We start from the raw sequence: 27,554 nt of genomic DNA on the forward strand, positions 1-27,554 counted from the left end.
TAAGTTTCACTAGAGGTTAGACTTGCGACTAATGTCACTATCTATTTATGCTTAAATTATTAATAGACGTGTTTATGTACTATGAAACATTCTGCATGAACTAGACGGGAAGCTATAAAACATTTTATAAGAACTACGCATGGCTGATGGCAGAATGTTAATACAACGCTACGGTTTATCTAAATTCAAGAAGTGCAAGAAAACACTACTTTGTTTTTTTTTTTTTTTTCCCCCCCAGTGAGATCTTCACTTGACAAAGTGTACATTGAAAACCCAGAGCGTCCCAAGTTCTGCAAGGTCCTGAGTGTCTCCGGAGAAATATGGACCGCTGTCATCTTCTCCCGATTTCTAGATGAAGGCAAGAGTCTTTTAAAGCGCTTTATTTCCTCGGAAGAAAGGCTGCGGGAGGACAGGCCAGGAAATGAGATGAAGCCCAATTAGAAATCTGCGTCGTGCCTCCCTCACCTCTGACAATTTTCAAGCTGAATTATTATTCCCGTTTTGTGGGAGACATCGAACTATGAGCAAAACTCACAGTCCCTTACATGTTATTTAGTCTTATTCCTACTGAAATTGGTTCCGGTTTACACGTTCAGGTAACTAATCACATATTAAATAATCAGCGTAATCTAATTAAGTTACTATAAATCTTTGCTAAGAATCAAAATGATTTGCAAGTTGAAGTTACATGAGCAGAAAGGTATTCGTACACAGTCATTAAATTAACGTCAAACTGACTTTTTTACATATAAAGGAAAAAGTTGAAGACAAAAGGTGTAGTACCAGTTTAAATACAAATCTCTGCTTCTGCAGCATATAAAGTGGTGTTAAGAAACTCACGATTCCTCGTGCTTTCATTTTTGCTCTACACAGAGTTAAAGAAAACTCTGAAGATGAGAAAAAAAAGTGATTACTTCCCAAAATAAGAATAAACTGGGTTAGTCCAAGACAGGGAGACATAACCTACCTTGTTTTACTCTAAATTCAGCTCACTGCCTTATGTAGAGAAGTGAAAGGTTATTATATGGGTTTACTGGGCAAACCCAAATTTTATAAATAATTGCCTGTCAGACTGTTCAAGATAGACAAACATACAGCAGACCAACAAAAACATGATCTGTCATATTTCTGAGAGAAATGTATGTTGAGTCTTCATTCTCTGGGACTTTAGGTAGACTGGTAAAAAATAAGTGCCAGTATTTTTCCTGCTTATGCATGTTTTGAAATGTAAAATCTGGGAGAGATACAGCTACAGAAGGAATTTTGATTCCAGTACCCAGTGCCTGAAACAGTTTCTTCTGTCTATATCCCTGCAGATCGAAACCAAATACAATAAATGCTGGTGTCCTTTTAAAAAGTCTGGATGTTTACAGCAAGCATATAATTTTCCACGATTAAGGACGCCAACAAAAATAAGAGTGATGATAAAAAGAACAGTTTAATCATATATTTCAAAAAGCACAGATGGAACATCAGAAAACTTCCCTCCCCCATTTAATACACTGCATTGTACACATTACTTTTAGCCCTTTACACATAGATTAATTCCAGAAAACAGAAGCGTAAGCAGGTAAAAGAAAAAAGCAATTTATGAATGCCAGTAATATTTGATGTACGAAGCTCACTTTTACAACATTTTGGTTGCAAGGAGAAGAGACATTGTTCTGTTTATTTAAGATATCTATAAATTTTTACGGTTTTTGCAAGCAGGTCCAGCAAAGCAGGGCAACAAATCCACTTACAAGTGACCACAAGAGCATAAAGTGGGAGTAAAAATTAAGACCTCACATACTAAGCACAAAGGAGGAGGGCGGCTGCACTACATAAAAGTAATATTTTGCTGATCTCCTCTCGAACCCTTGAGCACCCTGTCTTAATTTGAGGTTTAAGTTAGATTTCAAGCCTGGGCTAAGAGCAGCTGAATCAGACCCCGGGGCCAAGGGTACCACAGGGACATGAGCAGTAAGTGCCTGTAGATGCTGCTGATGGGCTGAGGCATCAGCGCTTTTCTCTGGTCAAGCATAATCGCGGTTAGCTCTATATTTGTACAGTTTTTATGGGAAGAAATGAATGTGTTGGTGAGGCCAGCAAAGGCTGGAGGAGCAGCGGACGGGAAGAAGCTTAGAGGGAGGGACTGAGATTTAAAAAAATAAATCTGAAAACAAGCAACGTGAACTAAAATATAAAAAAAAGGTGAAAAAAGGGCCCATTTCTTCTTTAACCAAATCCAACAGTAACGCTGCCTTTGTCAACAAAATAGACAACATCTGCTTCCTGCAGCAAGTACATAACGTGATGCTTTTGCCTGGAACCACTGAGACAGACACAGTTAAATACGTATAGGATACATTTTTCTGAATAGGGCATATCACTGAAAGGCTTTCCTTGATTTCAGAAAGCAAAGGCTCAAGCCCTAGGAGAGGAAATGAATAAAAATACAGATGGCAAAATTGAGAATCTAGGGCTGATCACTTAGCCTGTCCTTGGGTCTGCAGAAAGATAAGTCTCTAACTGGTAAAGTACAGTTCACATGAACTTTTTTTCTGAGTATCTTTGGATCTGAACTCAGTATTACTCTCATTAAAAAGCCCCTTACTGGATTAAACCGGGTTACACTGTCTGAACACTTAAAAATTAGTTGAGAGAAGTCAGCGGAAAACAGTTGAAAACAGGTTTTTTTAGAGTAAAAATCACAAGGAAAACCTATATAACCTTTATATAACCCATATAAGCCTATACAACCCAGCCTATCCCTGGCCTCTTTCTGCCCCATCCTCCTTTACAAAACAACATCTCTAGGAGAACATACAGACTTACAAACAAATAAAAATGACATGGCTTTTCGGAAGCAGCAAGTCCCCTGCAAACTTCAGCATTGTCTGATCTGCATTCTTGTCCACCTACACCCTACCCCAAACATCCTGCCATTAATTAGCTGAACGTTCCTGCTAGTAAACAAGAATAACGATTGAGGGGGCTGGAAAAAGAGACAGAGTCAGCCAGCAGATAGTCACAACAAACCAGCCCACTCACTGGTACGCGGAGACATTGGAGCTTGTATTTTATTTTTTTTTTTTTTTCCTTCCATGGAGGGGAAAAGAAAATCACCTTAATATAACACTGTCTTTCCTGTTGCTGCAGCCACATCCATATTAGCAGGCGAGAAAAGTCATTCCGTTCCTGCGGTAGGCACTCTGTCAAAGAAAGAGAAAAATCTGTAATGAATTATCACATCAACTTAAACAAGGGAAGAAGGCAGAGAGCAAGGCAAGGCTTTCTTCCTGTTTTGTAGGCTATTCTGGCTGCAATCTAATAGTGTGCTTAATCAGAACATTTCTGGTGGGAAAGCTATAAGCAACCACTTTGTCTATTAAAAAATCAATGTGGTTAACAAGTGGTTAGCGACTCTATTTCAGGAGAGCGAGAGATAAGCAAAAATGTAACATCCTATTTTGTTAATTGCCTGCAAAATAGATGAGGCCAAAAATAACGCTATTCTGCTGAAGCTGTTTGTCCTTTACAAGCATGAGTTCGCTATTCACTATGTTCAAGAAACACTTCGAACCTATCTTAATAGTCTATAAGTTACTGAATAATTACAGTGTTCCAAACCTCCTTTACAGTCTGAGTCTACAGCTATGTAAACAGATATTGGTATAATCCCCACCCCCCAAAAGCAAATTAATCTTGAAGACCCTCTGGTCAGTACAAAATAATTTCATATCCCCTATATTGTAACCTGGGATCCAGTGTTTTCAATGGTAAAGAAGCGTAAGAGTTAAATAGCATCTGAGAAAATAATTTTAAAACATCCTGTGATACTGTCTCACTAAAATACCTTTAATGCATTTTTAACATCTCTTTCTGAATCAATATAGGAAACTATGTCTTTTTATGCCATGCACACTGGAAACCCTATATTTTAAGGGGATATTCTCAGTTTAAAAATGTATTGCTACTTTTTTTTTTTTCTTTTTGGTGATATTAATGACATCTTCAAACAGGAAAGGAGTTTAAATACTTTTGCTTTATTTGGTTCACCTTCAGCAGTCATTCAGCTTTGAAAATGAAAATATAGTCATCTACTTCATTATGGTCAGTGCTTCGTCAGATTTATTTTGTACCTCTTAAGTTCAAGCACTTAGGAAGTGCCATTTATAACTACCATTTTTAGTGGCTCTACCAATTTCCTAATTAATTTCAGCAGGTTCAACTTCTCCTCTCTTAAACTGGAATTAGAAGAGTATCATTAAGAGCAAAGGATAACCTCAAACAACTTTGTATATAAATAGCATTTATACTGAACTGCAAGGAAATTGTTTCGAAAACAGAGAGCACGTATTCAGAGAGACATTTACAAACACTGAATAGGCAAAAGGAAATATGTACGAGATGTTAATTACAGCATCCTTTACATTAACACCATATTTCAATATGGAGATCTAGCAGCATATGGCATTGAAGTCAAAGAGCAGAATATTAGCTCTGGTATAACACAGCCCGTCATCAGACATGACAGTATGCTGCAAACAGAACAAAAAATAAATCCAAACACTCTATACTCCAACATGAAATGCACAAAACCAGACTAGCCAATAATTTTGAAAGGATCCAATACATTCCCACAACCACAAGTGGCAAGTCCAAGGGAGTTTGGATCTGCAGCTTGCCCAAACCATTATGGCTGGCATTTGGAAGTCGATGCAAAAGTAATGTTTTTAGCTCCTTGACCCCGATATTTTTACAGAGCTTTAAAACACAAGTGACAACCTTTAACACATAAACAAAATATTCAAGGCTGTTGTACAGTTTGCTTGAATATAAATGAACCTGAGTATAAAGTTGGATCCACATGAAAGATAAAAGGTTGAACTTTGTGAAAGGAATTTTGGTTGCGAAGCAAAGTTGGGCTTGGCTGGGCTCACCTGGGAAATAAGTTTTAACATTTTCCAACATGGACAATATTATACGGTTAGTTATATCTCTGAAAAGGCCATTTTAGGAGGAAGTTTCAGAGGGGGAAGGATAACACCTTTAGAAAGTTGGATACACCCATCAGTCTATATTTAGCAATATATTGTAACCAGTGTGGCTATAGTTAGGATTGAAAACTATTTCCTGCTTAACTCCCTGTTTCACATACTTTAAACTTTCTGAAACATTTTGCCCTTGGGTTGAAATTTCCTCTGCTTTAATCTCTGCCTGAAGTTCAATTTCTTTGGAAAGGACCAACAAAATTCCTTAGGCCATTTTGAAGTTCAGCAATAATGAAAACAACACATTTTTCCTTCCCAAGCCAGAGAAAGTCATTCTGATATATGCATATTTTATGACGGAATGTAGTCATAAATTGAAGCATTTTACCCAGAAACAATCTTTATCTTCAACCCCAGCTTCAAGGTAACTGTTTTGAAAATCAGTATTTCAGAGGAGAATGTTTGATTCATCCCATTCCATAACAAGATAACACTTCATTCTTATTTTGATACATTACTAGACAATAAAGGTTAACCTCTAAAATGCTTTTATGCATAGCAAAACTATTTTACAGTCATCCCATAGTTCTGAGTTATACCATAGATCTTTAAGATATATACAGCTGAATTTGTGATACTAAAAGACATCTCTTTACATGCCAAGAATTGTGAAGAGAAATAGCAAGATGTTTTTTATAAAACTTGCATGTGTATGGGCCCTTGCGAGAGAGAGGGTATATGTATGTGGCCATTATTTAATGTGGTTTGATATAATGTAAAGGATTTGAAGGACACTTGGGTGCTTTATGCCACTTTGGCAGTATTCTTTTTTTTTTTTTTATTATGATTATTTGGCTCAGAACTACAGATAGAGGATGATGCAGACTCTTGATGTGCGATTAAAATGGCAAGCTGTAGATGTATCCATTTTGCTGGATACGTCTTGCTATAGCCCGATGTCAGGAGATAACACAAATCCCTCCTGAAGGCCTTTTTGGAAAAATGTCTACTTCATCCGAATTTGTTGTGTGCTCTCAAAATTTACTGTCTACCATCCTGTGCTTTGATTTTTCCTGCTGTGGCCTGACTCTTTGCCACGATTGAAGGTCCATCAGCCTCTTGCCATACACGCTGTGTGCGCGGGTGGTCAAGGGACCACCTTTTAGACACGGGCAACCACCTGTCTTGGCACAAATTACACAGTTGACCTTCCCAGAATGGATTCCATGCTGCGAAAAAGTTGCTATAACCTTATGTGGCCAATCTAGCTCTCACCAAAACTCTTCCTTCTCCTTGCTGTTGTATGACAAGGTTTTTGCATCCCCTTCTCTGACCTCATTACTGGTGAAAGGCCAGACTGCTGCTGGAGGCTAAGGAGGCTGGACCAAATTAAAAGCAGAAACACGACCTTCATCCTACCCAGTCCACTCTTGCTCCCATCTACGTAAGAAGAACGATAATTTTGCTGCTTACTCCTCTGCTTCCCAGCCCTGACCCCAGCCCATCCAGGCATGATGTGAAGAACCTTCTCGTGGCTTCTCAAGCATCCTCTATCTGCCTATAGTATAGGAACCCTACCTTGAAAATGTTGTTCCTTCAAGATTATCCAAGCACATTGGATTCTGATACAAAGATCCTTTCTAGGATTGCTATCGTTATTTAATAAATGCAGATAGGTTTTTTCCCAACAGTCTGAAAGGAGGTACAGTGAAGCAGAAAAGATGAGCAGTGTTCACTGCTGTCGGTCATCTAAAAGCAAGACCATACTTTGCCCTTAGTTTGGTGAAAGAAGGGAAAAATAATAGCTTAAAAAGGCAACCTGTCACAAAAGGCCTTGGTCAAGTAACTTCTCTAATTTCAGGAAAAATCAGCCATTTTCTACTCTCCTTTTGGACTCATGTCTCCTGTAGTGGAAGCATATTATGAAGGACCACACAGAACCCTCCATGAAGAGGGCAGCAAAACTCCTGTCCCCACAGCAGGTCACATGAAATGAAACAGGTTACTGAAGAGTTCACAGGACAAGTTTAGGGGCAGAAAATCACGTGTTTATTAACACGAGATGCACTGAAGCTGTGATTTACAGAAACAAGTCCCAGCCAAGCCTGAAGATGTGAGTGTCCCTCAATTAGGTGACATATCAGATTAGAAAACTAAGACTCTGACCAGGCACCTTAGCTAGAAATGGTTCCCAGTTAACAATTTACACTGGTGCTTAATTTCACAGCTGTAGCATGATGAGAAAGAATAATTTTGGCAAGAGAAAGAAACAGCTGTGATTTTTTGAGTGGGCTGAGGTTTAATTCTTATTTGGAATAAAATTTGGAAAGCCTGGAGTAAAACATCTCCAGCGGGCATCCCAGACACTGAAGTTTATTGGGCCAAATACTCCATTGGTTTAAGTCTGCAGTTTTGCTTATATTAAAGTCAAGGCACAATGTCATAACACAGGTCTGTTGTATCACTTAAAGATGGTAAATCCTGAATTATAGGTCCCGTACAAGCAAGTTACAGAACAGCATTTTTAAAACTTGGAGCCTCCCTTTCTTCTTGTCCTCATGTGTCTGTGTGGGCAAGTGGTTTAATTACAATGCATAAAGGGGAATGGCAGACAGAGACATCCAAATCAAAGAGCAAATCCTGGCTGAACGTCATTAGCAAACATAAATACAAATAGGCACATCTTGTTGGTGACATGCCACGGTCCTTTCCTCCTTTGGTAATTTTACTCTATTCTCTGATATTTGCATAAATGTAAATTGAACCATATGGCTTGAACTGGCTTATGATAGGTGAATCATATGCAAAACTTTTTTTCATCAAATAATTCTCTTCATGTAGTCTTACAATGTTACTGTGAAAATCAGGGAGGATTGGATCTCAGACAGTGAAAGCCTTTATTTAAGAACAGTGGAGGGAGCCCTGCCCTTTAAATAAGAGACATTTTTGGATCAGACACTGGCTGGCAGGATGGAAAAAAGGATGTAGCATGAACTTTCATTCCATTCCAAATAACCTGGAACCCATAAAACACAAAGATTCTCTAATTTTAAATCTGCTCCTTTTCTCCCCATGTCTTCTTTCCATTTTATTTGGGGAATGTTAACTCTGAAATTTCATTAGCCTGCCGTAGTATCAAACAAGTCATCCTGGACAGATTCATAGCTCTCTGTACATAAAAAACAACTACATTAAAACCTCTGTGATTAAAAGGTTACTCCTCTAATTTTTCCCAGCCTGAATAGACAAACCACATGCAAAGAAGTGTCAGCTTATTTAGAGATTAAAATAATAATTAGTTTAAGAGGCAAAGTATAAGCAACACTATTTGAAAAAGAAAATCCATATGTTGTTTAGAATTAGTTGCTTCCGTTTAGGTCTAAATAAATTTGTGTGGATATAAACTCTCCTTATTAGAAGTACATACATGTTACAAAAGAAATATAATGGATAATTCTCTCTGCAATTTAAAACAATAGCACTGAAGGTTCCAATTCTACAAACCCATCTTTAATCAGTAGCCAAAGCACAGATGTCTGATATTACTCAGAGGGTGAGGGAACATTTTATGTATATAATGTCTAGTACATGGTCAATAATGGATAACAAATCCCAAATATTTCTCTATGAACAACCAGGTTTAGTAGATTATGAACTTGTACAATGCTCCAGATGATCTGCCCCACTCTATTCATGAAATCTCAGGGATTTCATTTATGATGAGGCCAGACCAACGTGCTGAATTGCATCCATTTATCCATATCGTAATGGTCCCTCTGGAAGCACAACCACATTTGTGCTTAAGCTAGCCCATGAGGAACCACAGTTGGGTGTAAGAAACACAAATGAAAACAACTTTGTTCCTCAGGTCTCTTCCCAGAGAGACACCAGCGACAGCAGCAGCTTCCACGCCATGAGTACCTGCCCTCCAGGAAGGGGGCCGAGACCACTGGCACTCTTTATGTAGGCGACCACAAACATCAAGCACTGACAAAAGCACGGCCTCAGTAAACCACCCTTCAATAGCTTGTAACAAAACACTTTCCGCTGAAGTCAGTTCTGGGCTTTGGTTTACCTTTTACCTGCCAATGGTACAAGCTTTCTCAATAATCACATAAAACTGTGTTGCTGTGTCCAGGAACAGGAATATATCCACGATATATCATCCAAGTTTGTTAAAGAACATAGTCTAGATCTCAACTATCCAGCCTTTTTATTGTTGCTCTCTGCTACTGGGAATAAGGACATTCCCAAGGATGATGGAAATGTAGGATCTCTGAAAAACAAGGACCAAATGTGTTTCTCAGACACTTCATGCAACACCACCAGTGGAAGGAGAACAAAATGTAGGGCTTGTACTTCTGTCCTTCAGCTCATTTTGCCAAATTTGCAATGCTGCAGTTAACTAGCAAATGCTGTTCTCAGGGCTGGGCTGATATTGTAAGAAAGAAAAACAAGGCAAAAAGATCATGGCTTCTGTTGTAGCAAGAACTTGGGGTGTGGGAGTGGGGTACCAGCGTCTGCCAAAAGAAAAGAACTAAATTGGTAGGGAGAGAGAGATCATTTTAAATTTCTCAGAGGGTACTGTAAACAGTGGAGAAAGAAGGAAAAAATGGAGCTATAAAACAATACTTGGCAGCCAGCTTTGCAAAACAAACATATTTTCGCAAAGTTCTTCCCATCACTGCCACCAACTTTAATAGGCTTTATTTGTCTGAGAGCAAGAAACCCTTTTTAATTGTCAGAGAAAAGGCGACGCTGCTTAGCACACTGATAGAAATTCCTCTTTTGAGCCCTACTTCACCTGCACACCGCTCTCGGTTCACAGTCAGAGGGAGGAATTCCTTCCCCCAGGCTGCTGAACCTGTATCTGGCCTCCATCAACACCTCCCCTGGACTGACGCTGCTTCTCCTGTGGAGCGAGCTGAAATCCAGCGAGTTATTATTGCTGTGGGTCTAATCATAGACTCATAGAATAGTTTGGGTTGGAAGGGACCTTCAAAGCTCCCCCAGTGCCCCCCCTGCCATGAGCAGGGACATCTGCACCAGCTCAGGTTGCTCAGAGCCCCGTTCGGCCTGGCCTGGGATGTCTCCAGGGATGGTTCATCCACCACCTCTCTGGCCAACCTGGGACAGGCTCTCACCACCCTCAGTGTAAAAAATTTCTTCCTCATGTCTGGCCTGAATTTCCCCTCCTTCAGAGTAAAACCATGAACCCTTGTCCTATTGCAACGGGCCCTGCCAACAAGCCTGTCCCCATCTTTCTTATCAGCCCCTTTTAAGTACTGAAAGGCCGCAATAAGGTCTCCCCAGAGCCTTTTCTTCTCCAGGCTGAACAACCCCAACTCTCTCAGCCCGTCCTCATAGGAGAAGTGTTCCAGCCTCTGATCATTTTTGCGGCCCACAGCCGTCTACCCATGACGTGCTACGGGCAAAGCACACAGCAGGTCTCCATGAGGCACCAGACACAACCTGTTGGACCTCAGAGTAATTCGGAAAGTTTGATACCCTCACTGCAATGGCAATGAAGCGGTTCCTGCGTCTCTCCAGCTTCCTCACGAGCATCGCAATTACTTCATTAATAACTTTACTGCCTTACGTCAAACTGGTCAAAACACTTCGAATTGCTCAGAGGCCAACATCTGATTTTCTGACGTGTCTCAACTCGCTGCTGTAGCTGTGCGGCAGCAACAATGTATGCGGGCAGTTTTATTATGTCTGAGAATGAAGTTGAACTAGAAGCCTTGAGGCATACAAAGAAAAGACTCTAGGCACGGTCAGATACTGAAACCTCTGGTTTATGACTCAGGCACTGCACAGTCACAGCACTCCCATGTGAAAATATACCACTAATAACAAAAACTCCTTCAACCTGAGAGTAATTCAGCAGCAAATAACCTGGATGGCTCCCTCTCTCCAAGCATGGTTTTTCTTATCTTTTTAAGGTTTACTTCTACTGCTGTAGACGCTCAGGATTTTTTTCTGCAGGAAGTGACAGAAGAGGTTAAATTCCCCTTCTGTGTCACTGCTGCTCATGAGTTCAGCATATGATTTTGAGTGAATTTATTTGGAAACAATATGGTGTGGTACAGTCGTCTGAGTACAAGGGCAGGAGCCAGGGCTGGGCTCTGCTCCCAGCTCCAACACTTACTCGCTGTGTGGCCTCAGACAAACCACTTAATGTCTCTGTGCTTCAGTTTCCCCTGCCTTTGAAACAGGAATACTATCACTTGCTGAAAACCTTTTTTGAGGATTGCTTGATTACAGAGCTAATGCATAGTGTTTTGAAAACATTGCAAGCTATTCCATAATTATTATTTTCATTTTCAATGCATTACATCTTCCATTGTAATGGCTAAAATACCAGATGTACAGAAATGGATGCCGAAACTGGCAGTTATTGGATAGGAGGAGCGGGTATTACTTTGAAAAAAATTAAATTACTTGGGCAAAACAAGACAGTTCACCTACATTCTTTGCTTGAAACTGCTGAAATCACAATGAAAAGGAGCACCTAATGACATTTTGCAACATACTTCTCTTCCCCCACCCCTTGAAAACATGCCGTGAACGCTCTCTGCAGCGGGCATAGCATCTCTATCCTCCCTTTGATTCAACGAGGCATTTCACTGGGGAAATGAAAACCCCAACCAACAACGCAGGGCAGAGAGTCGGTCTGTAAACAGAGAAATTTTCTCAGGCTCCGAGGCCCTTTGCTGGTGGCGGCATTCGGGTGCAGCCACTTCTACCCGTGCCTCTTGCTGACTGATGTGCTCTGTCTGCAGCCGGACGCCTGCTCACCGGAGCGGTGGGAGGCAGGAGGAATTAAGGTAACGCATCAGTGGTTACCAGTGGAGGAGATGGGAAGGAATTAAAAAAAAAAGGGGGGGGGGGCAAAAGAAATATACTATTTCAATCAAAGTCTGAAATTTGTAGAAGTGGTTTTGGTCTCAATATAGAAAAAATATTTATCCAAGAAACTCCTACTCGGGTGCGAACATCCTACTTCTAGTGGGATTTTGTTTGGCAAAGTGCTGCGAAAGAGTGGAAGCTAATACAGAGCATGTCTATAAACAAATATATTTATTTAGTACAGATTGACACATTCACTAGAGTATTTCAGTGATTACACGTGTAAAACTATTTCCTATAGTGGTTTCCTTTTGTGATTCTGCTAATTTATTCAATCCACCCCATTTTCATGCATTGAATGTTATGAGCCGTTTCAGCCACCCAGACTGAAGCACGCGTTTGGAGACTACATGCCTGTTTTTTCATTTCATCATCTACACATAATTATTTGGTGATATTAGGAATCTGAGCTCAAATGGAAGCCAACCAACATTTTAATAGCTTAAAAATCATACAAAATGAAGTCTGCCCTGAGGTTAATGAATAAGAGCCAAATCTTGAGGCTCTCGTTCAGCTTTTACTCACTCCTTATTCAAGCAAAAGTTGAATCGATTGTAGTTGGACTGATTAAAACCAGAAGAACATATATTTGGACCTTTCTCTCAGGTAAAACTGAATAAATTACCCAGGATTAGGCTGCAGAATGGTATCCAATCGATCTTTCACGTGTATTTCTGCAACACGCTGGAAAAAAAATCCAAGTGCTGAGGCAGTTTCACCAGTTAAAACAATACTCTAGAAGCAGAATAAATTATTATACACTACCAGGTTTTATGACATTTATATTAGAAATAACCCTCAATCAAAATACATTTTCTGGTCCCTCCTGAACTTCTGAAGACCAGGATCAAATCCAAACTTAAAAAATGGTCCATGAAGTATGAAAGGCAAATGCCCTTTTCCTTCAAAACAAAGCTCCATCTCTAATTTGAACTTTTATCCAGGCATATATTCCACAGTTATTTGATTTTTGATGACAGGAAGCATCAAATGACAAGAATTGAGGCAATTAAAAGCTGTTCTTTAATCATATGCAAGATGTCCTACTCCTTCTATAAAGAACGGAATGTGCTTGTAAAAAATACAAAGCAGAGGAGTTAATTCCTTTGAACAGTTAACGCTTTACTTGTAATTGGTGATAATCACAGAAAGATGCTCCTCCCTTAAATAACAATCCAATCTGGAGCACAAGTCTGATGAGGAGCAGCTCAGGGACCCGGGGGGGTTCAGTCTGAAGAAAAGGAGGCTGGGGGGAGACCTTATCGCTCTCTGCAACTGTCTGAAAGGAGGTTGTGGCGAAGTCTCCGCTCCCAAGTAACAAGTGATAGGACAAGAGGAAATGGCCTCAAGTTGTGCCAGGGAAGGTTCAGATTGGATACTGGGAAAATTTTCTTCCCAGAAAGGGTTGTCAGGCATTGGAACAGGCTGCCCAGGGCAGTGGTGGAGTCACCATCCCTGGAGGTGTTTGGAAGACGTGTAGATGAGGTTCTTAGGGACATAAAGTTGAGTGCTAGATTTAGGTTACGCTTAGACTCGACGATCTTAATGGTCTCTTCCAACCAGTATTATTCTATGATTTTAGTACTGACCAGCCATGTCAAAGTAATGACACATTTACCACATTCAAGCAAGATCTAAGCATGAGGATGTCGAAAAGAAGGTAGTATCAAGAACAGATTTCTTCAGTATATGCAAAGTGATTAAGAGAAGGAAAAAAAAAAAAAAAATCTGTAACAGGAATGATCTGGTCATCTGTGATCATTACCAGACCCCCTGACTTGGTCTGTGGGACAGTGACCATGCTCACTATCTCCTGATAGCCAGCAGGTAGGATCTCAGTGCTAAGACATGCTGAGCACATAAAGAGCTCGACTGTGGGTGGCTTCACTTGTAAAGGAGCAATTTGGGACATGGAAAGAGGGTGATCTCCTCTGACTCACTGCTCATGCTGCAGGGACTGGTCCTGGTGTCCCAGAACCTGGGTCTCTCCCCAGCAGCTCCTAACAGCAGTACCTGCAGGACAGACAGACAGACTTCTTCATGTATTTAGACAGGGGTCTAAGAAACGCTAACAGTGCTAGTGGCACATCGGCCAGCATGCAAAGACTGCTCAAAGCCTTGCAGGCTCCTGCCTAAGGCAGCCTGTACAGAAAAGAGACCTTGTTGCACCTTCAAAGAGCTTCTGGCAAGTTACGAGCTTCAAGGATGTACCAAGAAACTTGGGATCCCAAAGGATGGCCAGGCTTTTTTTTGACATGACACTTTTTAAATGCCATCATATCCACATTCATGTGTTGGAAAAGCTGGTTCACAAGGCAAGATGGACTTCTAGTTTCTATAATGTGTGGCTCAACTTCTCTCTAATATTTCCAAATGTCTTTCTGTCCATCTATTTCTCACCTATCTAATCTCTTGCCAAAATGTCCCATCCCAGAGACAGCAGGCAGTTGCTGAGAACAGAATTCCAAAATGTCCTTCCTAGAATTGACTAAAAGTTTATTTTGGTCGTTTCTGCTTGATCGGTCCGTGGAAGGGGCAATAATATTTACTTTGCAAAGAAAAGGAAATAACTAGGTGGACTCTGAATTTTCATGCTAAAGTCCATCTCCATAAACCCATTTATACGCATTACTTGCTATGGAACTCTTTACTTAAACAAATTTTGAAATGCAAGGACATACCAATGCCATTAGCAACATCTCGGTGGTCTGACCCATCACATGTCTTCTTCAGTACCATGTCTTGTCTTTTCCTTTTGTATCCAGTTTTACAGAAGACATACATTTCTATGCACATCTATAAAACTGATACTTGTCTGAAAACAAACTGCCTGGGCCATGAGATTCTTCTGGCTGATTGCCATTGTTCGGTTGTTAAATATAGGCTTACGAATAGGGAGATAGATTACCCACTTGTAACTCCATCAAGGGCTTTTCATGATATCGCAGCCCATATTTTTTTAATAACATTGAGGAATATTTAAATCCTGTATGAAAGTTTTTTCATAAGTACTCCTTTGAAGTAAGAGCATTTTGATTTGTGTGCATGCTGACACCAGAACAGCTCGATTACTGCATGTTCATTTATCAAAGAGTGCGGGGTCGATCCCGTTCAGATGTGCAATTATTGCGTCAAATACATAACACGCGCTAATCATGCAGACATCAACACCCCCACTTCCGATGGCTAGAAATACAAGAACAGTAAATAATTACTGTAAATGCAGAATTAGTTAGGTCTCATTAAACGTTACTGTTAGTAAAGCAATAGAAGTTTACATCAAAAAGAGCAGAAAAGCAGTAGGTTGGTTACTGAGCCCAAACCTACAACACATTGCAGGTCCTGGTCTTAAAGACAATGGGACCCAGTGGATCTGTGCTTCGGCAAAGAGAGAGCCTGTTGTCTCAGCCACGTTATTTATTGTAATGCTGTAACTCCCTTTTTCTTTGTTTCTCCTCTTCCCCCTAGCCGAATGGCTGTTGGTAAGATGGGAATGTCAAATCCAGGTTTTCAGCTCTCCAGTAGCTCTGAACTTCCTGGCTTTTGTGGACTGAAATCAGCCCCTTAACATTACTTATGTGCATTTTGTTTTGGGTAATTGACATTAATTTTTAGGTTGCATCACTGACATCAATCAGCGCTGTTCTCAGAGGACTAGAGTTAAGGGGCCACAATAAAAGGGCATGATACTGTTTCTTTTGTTTTATTTTTGGAGCACTTTGACTACGCTATACTTTTCCAGTTGATGTTACATTCTTTTTGTGTGAGACAGTGTAAAAAATTACTGTCTGTCTCATTTAAAAGAATACTTTGGTATTATGGTAAACAGCTCTAGACACTGGGACAGTCAACACTGGTAAAAATTCAAGTTGATACCTTTTGTCTATATGACACTTTGAAGAAAGTATGAAACTGCAACACATTTCTTTAGAGAGAGAGACATTGCCCGTTACAGATGTTTTCCATATGGTAGGTGGAAGGTTGGCCCCTTCCCCCTCCACTCATCAGTGTTCTCACATCGTAGAAGGCATCTACAAAGACAACACGGCTGTAAATGATATTCCACAGAAGCCTCCATCAGCACGTACTGTGCAGGAACAAGCTGATTTTCATTGTACAGGGCAGGAATATCCACCGTTGTAGCCTGTTTACAGTGAGGATTTTGGCTCTTCAGTTTACCATTTTACTGGTGTAGTGCACAAATACTCTGGGGTAAGTTTTCAAGAGAAGCCAGATTAAGGCTTCAGATGCTAAAATGATGAAATCAAAATAATAGAGTATCTCAGTAGAGATTACTGCAGATTATCATGCTGCATCAGATGGTGGGCTCAACACCTTCTCCCTTATGGGTGGGAAGGAAAATTTTCTCTCCCACAAGATCATGATTTTAAGGGGAGAAAAATCCAAGGCACTTCAACAGGGCTAAGACCTACTTTTTAGACATTGGTACATAGTCATACACACAGGATCAGAGGTACAACTTTATAACAGACAGCCTTCGGGTGAAGAATAGATCTGTTGCCCCATATTTTCTGTTGCTCCCATCAATAATAATAATAGCTATAATTAAAATGGACATCGAAGCACAGCTGGACTTTTAAGAAAGCACAGTTGTATTTCCAGCTGTTCAGTCCCTGTAATGGGAATCACATCTTCAAAGGATCCTAGAGGACCAAAGCACCATTTTGTCGTGCTTACGGTCTGGTTCAAAAGAGTTCATCACTCTAGGTGCACTCAGGATGTTTTGTCCTTTCATAAATCCTGATACTTTTTTGGGATGCTGGACCTTTTCTAACACTCAAGTCTTGAATGCAGGTATGACTTTCTAAACGTTCAATGTGGAATGGAGGCATTTCCTCATCTCAACCACTCCTTTCCCAAAACACATAATTATCTTATCTCAAAAGCAATAAAGTTCAGAATAAAAAGAACCTAAACAAACATGGAATTTGTGTTAAAAAATAAATAAATAAATCATTTTTGCCTCTTATGCTTTTGGTTTTAGACAAGGCATGGAACTGTCTATGTTAGACTATATTTCATGTGTGACCAGACCATTATGTTTCTTCATGCTAGCCTATATTTGTAACATATATGGATACTAGTTTGCATATTTTGCCCTTAGCTATTATATATTATTGCATAATAGTAATATAACATCTAACATTTCTACAAAATAAACTCTATTTTGAGATTTGGAAAGCCAACTAGTGATCTTAGCTATTTCACTGCTGTTCATTTCACCAGGAGCTATGTGGCTAAAACTTTAAGTAAGCTCAGAAAGAAACATTTACTTAATATCTACTTAAACTTTTCTTCTTTCTTGCTTTTTCAGTCTTATTTACTTCTCAGTTTTCTAAAATGAGAAATCTACAAGGTATTCCCCAATAACCTGAAATGTTTTCAGTTTCTCCTTTCAACATATTTTCCTGTTCACCTTTTTCTGTTCAGCATTTTTTTCTAATTCTTTATTACCACCTCTATTCTCTTTAACCTTAATCAAAGATTTCCTTCTATTTATCTCTGTCTTTGCCCCTCAGTTCAGCTTATCTACCCATTGCTTCCCAGCCTATTCTCCCATCTCCTCATAAGTGATCACTCTCACTCACTTTTGACCAGCATCTCTCTCTGCAGTTTTTCTTCCCAACCTTATTTCTGCAGGTGCTTAACTCTTACTGACATCATCTCCGCCGTAAAGAAGTAAAGGGCTTCTCTGTCTTGATATAATTCCATCCAAAACTCACTTCATCCTCTCCCAACCAGCTTTTGGCTCTACAACTGAATTAGCCATTGTTTCAGAAAATATAGAAAACTGGATCTACTGCTTATGACAGTTGTAGGACAGGAGTTTTGGCAGTACCAAAGGGGCATTGGGCATGCAGTGATTGTGTACAGGAGTAGAAGGACCATAAATGCCAATTTGGAGTAGCCAGTAGTTGGCATCCAAGGTGCAGAGCCCTCAAAAGCTCGAGGGAGTTTTCGTACTTCCCAGAAGCTTAAGTTCAATCTTGGATATTAAATATTTATTTATTTATTTATTTATTTTTGGCTGTAATTATTCAGTTTGCTTAAGGAAAAGCAAGCAAGAGGGAGAGGAAAAAAAGGGGCACATGCCACCTTGGTGTCAAAGAGAAGCAAGCTTGTGTATAGTCCATCAAATAAATTGCACAAAACCACTTCATCTTTGTGGAAATATTCCCCTTGTGAAAAGCTGGGGCTTCTGATCCAGAAATAGTGGCCCCTAGGTTTGCCCTGCTCTGGTCTGGATGAACTCACAAGCCATCATTTCTAGCAAGCTTCTATTTTTGCTTGATAAATTGGTGACACTTAGTAGCTGTAATATTTCCTCCCTTTGTCTTTAGCTGGGCACGAGTCAACTGAAAATGCATGACTAAATCCCACATAGCTCTTAGCAAACGCAGAGAAATTGTGGAGCAGAGCGTATTTTGGGGTGATACTTATTCATAGAATCATAGAATGTCCTGAGCTGGAAGGGACCCACAGGGATCATCAAGTCCAACTCCTGTCCCTGCACAGGACAACCCCACAGGTCACACCGTGTGTCTGAGGACGTTGTCCAGTCTCTTCTTGAACACTGTCAGGTTGGGGCCGGGACACCTCCCTGGGGAGCCTGTTCCAGTGTCCAGCACCCTCTGGGGGAAGAACCTTTTCCTCATGCCCAACCTAAACCTCCCCTGGCACATCTTCCTGCCATTCCTCAAAGGCAGTTTTTGATGGGGTGAACCACTGATCCTGGCCCTCTGTACAGGAGTGAAATTCATCCATCCCCAAGGAAACAACCCTTTTTTGCTATGTTACATGTAGTACTTATGACAGGTGTTACAGAGATCAAAATATAAGCACGACCACACTGCACAGTAAAACATCTTGGTCCTGATCTAGAAGCGAATATAGCAAAGACAGCTGCTGATTCAGCTTTGGCTTTTGAAGTGACTGGCCAGGGTGCCAAACAGGGTGGTGTTTTTGTCTTGTGGGCAAATTTTAATCAGGCACCAGGCAGAGACAACCAACTAATTACTCACAGGCCACTTGCCCAGTATGAAAAGGGAACAATTTTCAATCTTTGACAGATTGGATTTGAGCAGGCAACAGACGTGAAAGCATCTATTGTCCATTATCCAGTCCAGCCCTGAGACTTCCAATTTCTTGGTTACCATGTAGCCTGTTCAGAAAAGGTTTGTCAAGCAACAGCCTCTCTAAACATATTACATCAAAATTCCTTACACTATGCCACATATTCAACTTGCCTTTCCAAAAGGAGCCACATAATAAGTTTCTAACAAGGACAGTGGTTATTAAAGCACTCTAGATTTTCTCGGTCAAAGAGGTGAAAGGCAAAGTCAAAATAACTGAAATAAAATATTCTATAAATCATGTGTGCTCACTTAAAAATACCAAAAAGCGAGATATGAAGAGATCTGCTGCTATACTAACCAAAATGCAGTTAACTATTTTGAATTATCGTCTTCTTGATGAAAGCAAGATTTAAGGCGCCAGAGCTGGCTTTTGGAAATACCCAAACAGTTCAAAACCAAACAGAGCTTAGTAGAAGCTGGATCCTTCTTTCTTTTCCCACTCCTTCTTCCAAAATGTGTAAGACAGACACAGCAGAGAAATACACTGGTAATGCATGTTGTTCCTTTTTGTCGAATTAAAGCCAAAAGTAGATACCTTTTTTCACATATACATTTCTTTAGGTAACCCAGGGATCTAAACTGGGAAGTGTAGAATTTCTTAATGCATTTATAACAACAAAATTTTTTAAAACTGCCAGCTGTATCTCCTACTTCTTAGAAACACTGAGAACTGAGATTTCTGAAAAGAACTTTGTATCATTTCAGTCTGTTTTGAGACATGCTTTTTCACAGTTCTGCATCTTTATAGTGTAGATAGGAAGAGAAAAAAAAATATTTTTGCTGCAGTTTTCTTTAGGAGACACCCCTTATTTTTCTACTTCTCAACTGTGTTCAAACCCATGCTTACTGTGAAGACTACAGAAGATTATCAATTTTTCAAGGAATATGCTTTGTCTCCTATTTCTCAGTTTTCAAAGTTTTTCTCTGCAATGATGATTTTGCAGTGGTTGAGTGCAACTCATTGAGAACGAATGTGCACTTGGTTAAGAAAATGTTGATATACAGAAGAAAATAAAAAAGAAGAGACAGACTGAGGGTCTAAAATGGGTGTAAAGGAGCTGCAACCTACTTTCTAACACAGGGCATGGACCAGCCCAGTACAAGTGAAGCAGAGAAGTGAGAAGGAAGTGGGTGGGAATGGGAATGGATGTTCTCATTCAATGAAGACCCAGAGCAGTCTCTGTTGGTGGGCTCCGCAGAACCCCAGATGTAATCCAGCCCCCACCCCACACTTCCTGGCAAAAAAACCAAACCAAAACAAAACACAACAAAAAACAACAGTTGGGGTGGGCTGTGGTACCACTTGCCTTCCTTCTGGGTGAATCCAGAGGAGGAAGGGATCAGGATAAATTATAGGTCCCGGCAAAAGCTCCGTGTGTCTACGATCACGCCATCTGGAAGCAGTGATAACTGCGCTGTTAATGGAGGCGTTACTACAGAAGATCTGCCGTGTCTATTAAAACCAGCCATGCTGTGTGCTGGCTCACGATACAAGTTTGCTCTAATTTCTTCCTTGACATTTCATTCCTAAAGCTGTCAATAACCCGTTAACCTTCCTGGCACTGAAACTCTAAAACAAAGTCCTATTTCAGCTCTGATTTTGAATCTGAATTGTGATAAGCAATACAAAGGCTAAGTTTACAATGCATAGTTGTCCTAATCTAAATGCTATAGGTGGTCTTTATTTTTCTTTTTTTTCCCCTCACTTACACAAAGCTCTTTGCATCATAAACCAGGACACAACAATGCTGTTATGTGATATCCCAAAATTAATTTCTTTGATTGGATGAATTTGATGGAAGAATAGGAAATGTTCTTTACTGGTAACCGGCAGCTTGATCCTGTATTTTTCAAAGGCCAGAAGTGTCCTGTAATCAAGGGGATTGCTCACATTCATACAGTTTAAAGCCAGAAGGGAAAATTAGATCATCTAGTCTGACCTCCTGCATACCACAGACCACAGAATTTCAGCCAGTTGCCCCTATTTTGGGCCAGTAACCAGTTTAACAAAAGCATCTTTTTCCAGAAATTCATTTGACCTCCACTTGAAGTCACCAAGATCTAGACAATGCAGAACTTCACTTGGTAGTTTGTTCCACTGTGAATTTCCTTGTGCCTTATTTCTAACTTGTATTTCTCAGCTATTACTTTTCTATGCAAAGTTACAGAACAGCAATTATGACTGTCTCCACAACAATGGTAACATTAATGTGAAAAGAACATGTCCAGTCGGGATGTTAAGAAGCCTTTTGGCCACATGCACAAAAATATTTAAGCACCAGCTGGTCCAAATAAGCCCGTTACTGGATTTACTGACATCTCTGAGCCAGGTACAAAAGGATACATCTACAGAAGCATTTTAGTTTGAAAGAGGGTGGTGGTTTTGAAACAAATCTTCTATTCATCTCCACTTGCTGCACATCGGTTTGCACCGTGGCATGATTTCAGAGCACACGAACTGGACTCTTTTTTTGATAAAACCAGATCAAAAGATGCACTCCAACCACGAACAGGCGTTTTAGTCAATGGGACCAGACTAGACCTAGTGCTAGAACAAAAGTAAACCCCACTGACATGCTCATCGTGTGGATGTCAGGTCAGCACCAACCATTTGTCTTCTACACATCTGCTCCTATTTGCACTACTTGCAAAGCAGTCACAGCCTAATTCCCCCTGACTTTACAGAATTCCGTGCCAGCAGCAGAGAAAAGAAAATCAAGATCTAGCAAATCATTTCAGGAGAACAGTAATTACAGGAGTTTATTTCGTTGAACAAAAGATGGGTATTAATTCACAGTCGGAAGAACAATGGCAGTGATCAAAACGTAACGCAACCAAGAAAGAGAGCTGATTTTTTTTCAGGAAACAAAAAATATTGTGGACTAATTCACTTGGTTTGTCCTGAAAAGGCCAACTCAGAAAAACATAGGGCTTCTAGGAGAATTGTCAGGAAAAGATAAGGGGGGACACTGATGTGGAAAGAGCACAAACAATCTGACCTAATAAATATCAGAAGAACATTCCAGATTCAGGAATTACTATTCTAGAAAATTTTAGAGAAAATTAGCATAGTGGGTTTAATCCTTTGTTTCCATTCAATGACCTTCAATATACTGTTCAAGAAAAGAAGAATAAGAATACATCTTCAGAAGCTGCATCCATTTACCCAGACCAAGACATATAGGTCAATTAAGCCTTTTACGCTAAAGAAGACTAAAAATGAGACATGCAGTTCCACACAAGGCCACTTAAGTTGTTTTTTGTGGCAGCCAGACAAGCAGTGCCATTCTCAGAAATCAGTGGTTTTGTGTGGAACAGAAACTACCAAGACATGAGCAAAGAGCAGCAAGAAGACGGCTAGATCAATGGTCACTTTAAAATATTTTTTATTTGTGTTGAGGAAACTCCCTGGAGAGTATAAGGGTCAATGCATGGGACATCACGGCAAACCAAGATTTATCAGAGAGATCTTTAGGGAAGTTACTGACACAGCAGAAATAAGAACTATTTCAGTCTTATTTCACCAAGTTTTTCTCCACCTTTCAAATCATATTTCCTGTAAGTATTCATTTCCAGGAGGTGAAAGGTGGAAGAGCTATCAGATTGGCCAGTATGACCTCTTATATATCAAAATTCCCAATTATCCCATCTTTTCACAACACAATAGCAGCATGCCATTTCTATAAAGGGAAAACCAGTCACTAGAAATTTCAGCATGCACTTTTGTAAGAGTATAAATCTCTGTTTAATGTTTTCTTTTGATAGTCGCCCCATCTCCTCTTTCTGCTTCTAGTATTTTCAACTTTCCAAGGGATTGATTTATTTTTTTTATTCTTATATTTTTGTGATTTCTCCTTTCTGGGTGTACTAAAGTACTGAAGTATTACAAAAACAAAGGTAGAAAATATCTGTTCAAACCAGGGCCAAGTACCAACAGAAAACACACAAAAACTTTGCTCTTAGCCTCCCAGCATGTCAATCCAGAAGCACGAAGTACACTGCAGAAAAATGCAGTCAGAGTTCACACTGATCTAACAAATGACTTTTTGGGTTGTCCAAGACTAGAAATAGGTGCTAATTTAAAATGAGATTTCAGGGTTTGGACTGTTTGAGAAGGTAATCGAGATCTACAAGAACTTTTCAAAATATTAACTTGGTCTTTGGATTCCAGATACAACTGAAAGAAAAACAAATTTCCAACAAGGGGGTGAATCTGAAAAGAACAAAAAGGTGATTTTGAAAACTTTGTAAGGTTCTGAGAAGTCCCTTTGGTCTTTGACTCTTTGGCTGGTGACGCAGGATATGTGCAAACAGTAATCAGTTCCAGGCCTGCAGTAGCAGTGCTCACTCATAATAGAATAAAATTATAGTTTACATAGGAACTCAGAATTGAGAAAATCTCTGACTATTTGGCAAAGGAAAGTATCAGGAAAGTAAAGGGGTGGAGAGGGAAAGGTCGTAAGGAATAAAGAAAGAAAATTATACTGTTTGGACAAATTACATGACATAGGAGAGAAGAGGGGCAGAAGGACAGCAACAGCAGGGGATCACAAAACAAGCTCAAGAATAAACAGAGATGACACAAGTCAACGAATCTGACAATGGGTACCTTCAAGGAGCCTGGTCCATAAGTTATTACCCTTGGAGAAACGTCCTCGCCACTGCAGTTAGTTTTCACCAGCATATCAACACATTCTCTGAGGGACTGGCACATGTACATGAGAGTCTTCAAAATGAAACTCAATATATTCCTGTCCCCACTGGAAACCTCACCTTCTAACCCAGTCCCTGCTAATGCAACCAGTTGGGCCTGGAAAGATGCCATATGTGATCATCTCCTGTATTACAGCTTTCTTCGTCGGTGCTGGAAACGAAACCTCAGGCATGATAATACCAAAAGTTAACACACACCAGCACTGCTATGCCAGCTCAAACCAGCTACATTTTTCTGACTCTGTGGTGGTTTTAAGTTTTCCTTCTCCCCTTCCCCCTGCTCTGATCAAGGACACACATGGCTACCCAAAAGCAGCAAAGCCTTTCTACCAAAATTGCTCTCCTTTAGTAACAAGACCGCAAAAGGCTGAAACACACTACACTGTCTGCCACCACCCTACTCGGGTTGATTGTCTTTTAATAGCTACAATAAAGTTGTGCAAAGGAATAATATTCCACATCCTCGACTCTCCTGGGCAGTATGTGGACAATCCCAAAGGAAAGTGCGCCTTAGCTGAATCTGCTACTTTATGAGTAGAACAGGAAGTTCAGTCCCCTTTTATTGTACCTTTTTTTCTTTTTGAAAGGCTGCCCAAACAGCTCCGAGTTGAGTTGAAGCAAAGTTATTGATGTCAAGAAGCCAAGATCTTTCGCCATGGCTCGCTGAATGAGGAAGGAAGAAAACTGTTTGTACTCAGCTGTCCTTTGCTTCTCCAGGCTTAGCTCCGAGCCAAAGAAGCAGGAAGAGGAGAAAGATGAATAAGTGAAAAGGGATAATGTTTATCTTTTAACAAAATCACAATGTTCTGCTCCTAGCTCTAGCAGCCAAGACTCGCTGTTGCATCTTTAAGACAGATAGTCTCTTCTCTGAGAGACGACAGGCTAATTATAGTGCTCCCGCCAGAAGGAACTCACACATGCAAACCATTATGTAAAATATAATTTTTTTCTTTAAGAATGCTCAAGATCATTAGACATGGTTTTTTCAATGCTAGAAAATCAAGCCAAAAATGAAAATAAACAGTTTCAAGTATTTGCAACATAATTCCCTCATGCATTTATGGAAATATAGTAAAAAGCGCCTTAAAAATGTGGTTTGACATTTCATGCTGCTCTGTTTTTCTGTTTTTCCAGTTCTCAACATTTGCCCTCTTGTCCTGTATCATTTCAGTTCCACTACAAATGGAAGAGATGATGGTGGTAGTCTTTGTCATTCCTACAGTATTTTTCAGCCTTGTTTCAACTGATCAGTGGCAGAAAGCAACACAAAGACTTGTCGTAAATGATACACATGCTTTATAAATTCTGTTCTGCATAAAACAAATGCAAACTCATTGTATGCAAATACGATAGAACCGTTCACTAATTACATGCACAGCATTGCTTCCCTAACAATGTGCTTTAGTAAATTAAGTCTAAAGTGATGATCTACTTCATCTAACATGGAAATATCACCCCTTTTTCCAAACTCCCCTTCCTCCAGAAGAAGGATTTTATTCAATACACTACCACCTTCAAGAGCAGTCCTCACTTTAAGACCAATATGGAACACTTTCATTGAGTTTGGCTATGATGATGATGTGCAGTGGCTACATCTCTGTTTTATGCAAAGAGAACTAAACTCCCGGCTCTCTAAACTAATCGGTATTTTAATGGTTTTGTCTAGTTTATAAAGCACAGAACTATTGACAAACCAAACACCATGGTCTAATGGATTAAGCAAGCAACTGCATGCCACAAATTCCTGAGTTTTAATCCAAACTCTCTTGGTGCTCACCTTCTTGTTCGATGAAATTGAGATAATATTTATCTTCTACTTTATGATGGTGTCATGAGAGCGAGTAAATGTTTGGACAGCTCTTCAAAAGGTCTGGTCCTAACCAGGCACCTGTATTTTACTGAAGTAAACTGTTTCCTCGGATTCCTATATGATCACGGTCCCCTTCTCCAGAGCCTCTCAGATCAGTTCATAATAACCACTGACATTCATAACATTTATCCACATGCAGAAGGTTAGGCACTGATTTCGGGCTTCAGAGTGATCTCACCTGTAAACTCATTATGTATGTAAATTACCTCCCTACCACAGGAATAATTCAGAAAACATAAGTACTAAGAAACTTCTAATTTATTACTGATTAAAGCCAGAAGCACGACACGTCCCAATGTGTTGGTAATGCCAGTCAACTTTAAAATTGTCATTTAACATCTGAATTGCATAAAACCATAGAGTGGAAAAATAATTAATTTTATAGAAAATGTCTCAATAATCACTTTCTTCTTGATACTTCAGCAATTGATGCTCTATAAAGGTTTACAATAAAAACTTTAAAATCCCATGCTTTATTAGATGGGCAATTCCAGAGACTCGACACACTGTATAATCCCATCAGCGGTTAGTTCTCAACTAACAAGTCACACATATGGAAAAAAGACTCCAGACCAAGGCAGGAGGCAAAAAGAGGTTAAATCGGTTACAAGCAGGTTTTTCCTCAGTTTTAACTCATAAGTGATGACATAAAACCTACAAAAAAACAGCTCCAACTTGAAAATGATTTAAATTTGCCAGCTCCGGCCATTTCTGGAAGCAAGCCAGGCTTAATTTGGATTTAACTTCTCAAAGTTTGCACAGCTCTAACTTTAACCTGCTGCAGCCTCAAAAGTGGACTTGGTTAAGAGACACAAAAAATATTCCACGTAATTTAACACAAGTGACAGTCTGTTCTCTCCAGGTACCCAAGCGCGGGATCAAAATGTTTTAGTTGCTTCGTTCCAGGAGAGGGTGGTGCCACGTGTGTACGAGCAAAGCTGCCTACCTTAGAAATGCTTTCTGTGCCGATCCAATGCTGCGTAAGGATAATGCTCACAAGAGGGGACACGACTTGTTTTCCAGGAGGGAATATTTTGAGAGTCAAGCTTGTAATTCGTATTTGCAAATCTCCAAATTCAACAATTCCTCAGTCTCTATAAACTTGCAGATGGAAAGATCCTGTATTTGGAATAAATAATGTCTAAGCTTCACCTTCATTACAGGGCATTTTCTGTCCGAAGAGTGCTATATCCTGACTCCTGGAATACACAGAAGCCCTTTGTAATAAAGCTATCGCACCGGGCTGTTCCGAGTGTGCAGCTAAGGAGATTTAGCATTAATAGTGCCATAGAAGGACTAGAGGGGAAAAAAAATAAAAAGGAAAATGTCCTGACAAGCATTGATTGGGAATGCCAATAGCTCGCTCAGGATCCTGCCTGAAATTCAAGGGTATTTTTTATTTTAATATGTAAAAATGAACTTTTGTACTTGTTGAAACAACAAATGACTACATTGAAACATAAGTACATTTATCCTTCACGTTTTTTTCCATCCCTTTTCCCAAAATCTGATGGTTATTAAAACATCGCTGTGGAAATAAAAAAGGTTCTGCTTCATAACTTGCCTTCTCTTTTCCCTGTTTACACACACAATGTTATAATTGTTTGCTAGATTATGCTCATTCTCATAGCAACAGACTTTGATGTCACACAGCAAGTGTGACTTCACTATATGTATACTGAACATAGAAAGGTTGTGTGAAAACATTACTTGTCTATACAATAGATATCCAGTGCCTGCATCAAAAAACAGGAGCAGGTCTGTGACCATCTGGAGCCTACAGTAAATACACAGACCACATCGGGTACACAAGAATAGCAGCTACAGCCATATAGTGTGATCAGAGGATCTCAAAGCATAGTTTAGCATCAATTGTCCCAAAGGAATTAAAGAAGATAAAAGATATTTTTACAGGAAAGCAAAATG

At 39.8% G+C, this 27,554-nt stretch overlaps 1 protein-coding gene across 1 annotated transcript in view; it reads right to left on the reverse strand.

The window, feature by feature from the left end:
- Positions 1–1,466: 1,466 nt before the first annotated feature.
- SUPT3H (SPT3 homolog, SAGA and STAGA complex component) overlaps positions 1,467–27,554 on the reverse strand; it is a 280,232-nt gene continuing 254,144 nt past the window's right edge. Inside the window, 1 exon segment of the mRNA XM_065630707.1 lies at positions 1,467–3,194. Coding sequence (XP_065486779.1) covers positions 3,153–3,194 — 42 coding nt within the window. The 3' untranslated portion in view covers positions 1,467–3,152.

Source organism: Caloenas nicobarica, chromosome 3 (genome assembly GCF_036013445.1).
Source record: "Caloenas nicobarica isolate bCalNic1 chromosome 3, bCalNic1.hap1, whole genome shotgun sequence".
In the NCBI taxonomy this organism is placed as follows: Eukaryota; Metazoa; Chordata; class Aves; order Columbiformes; family Columbidae; genus Caloenas; species Caloenas nicobarica.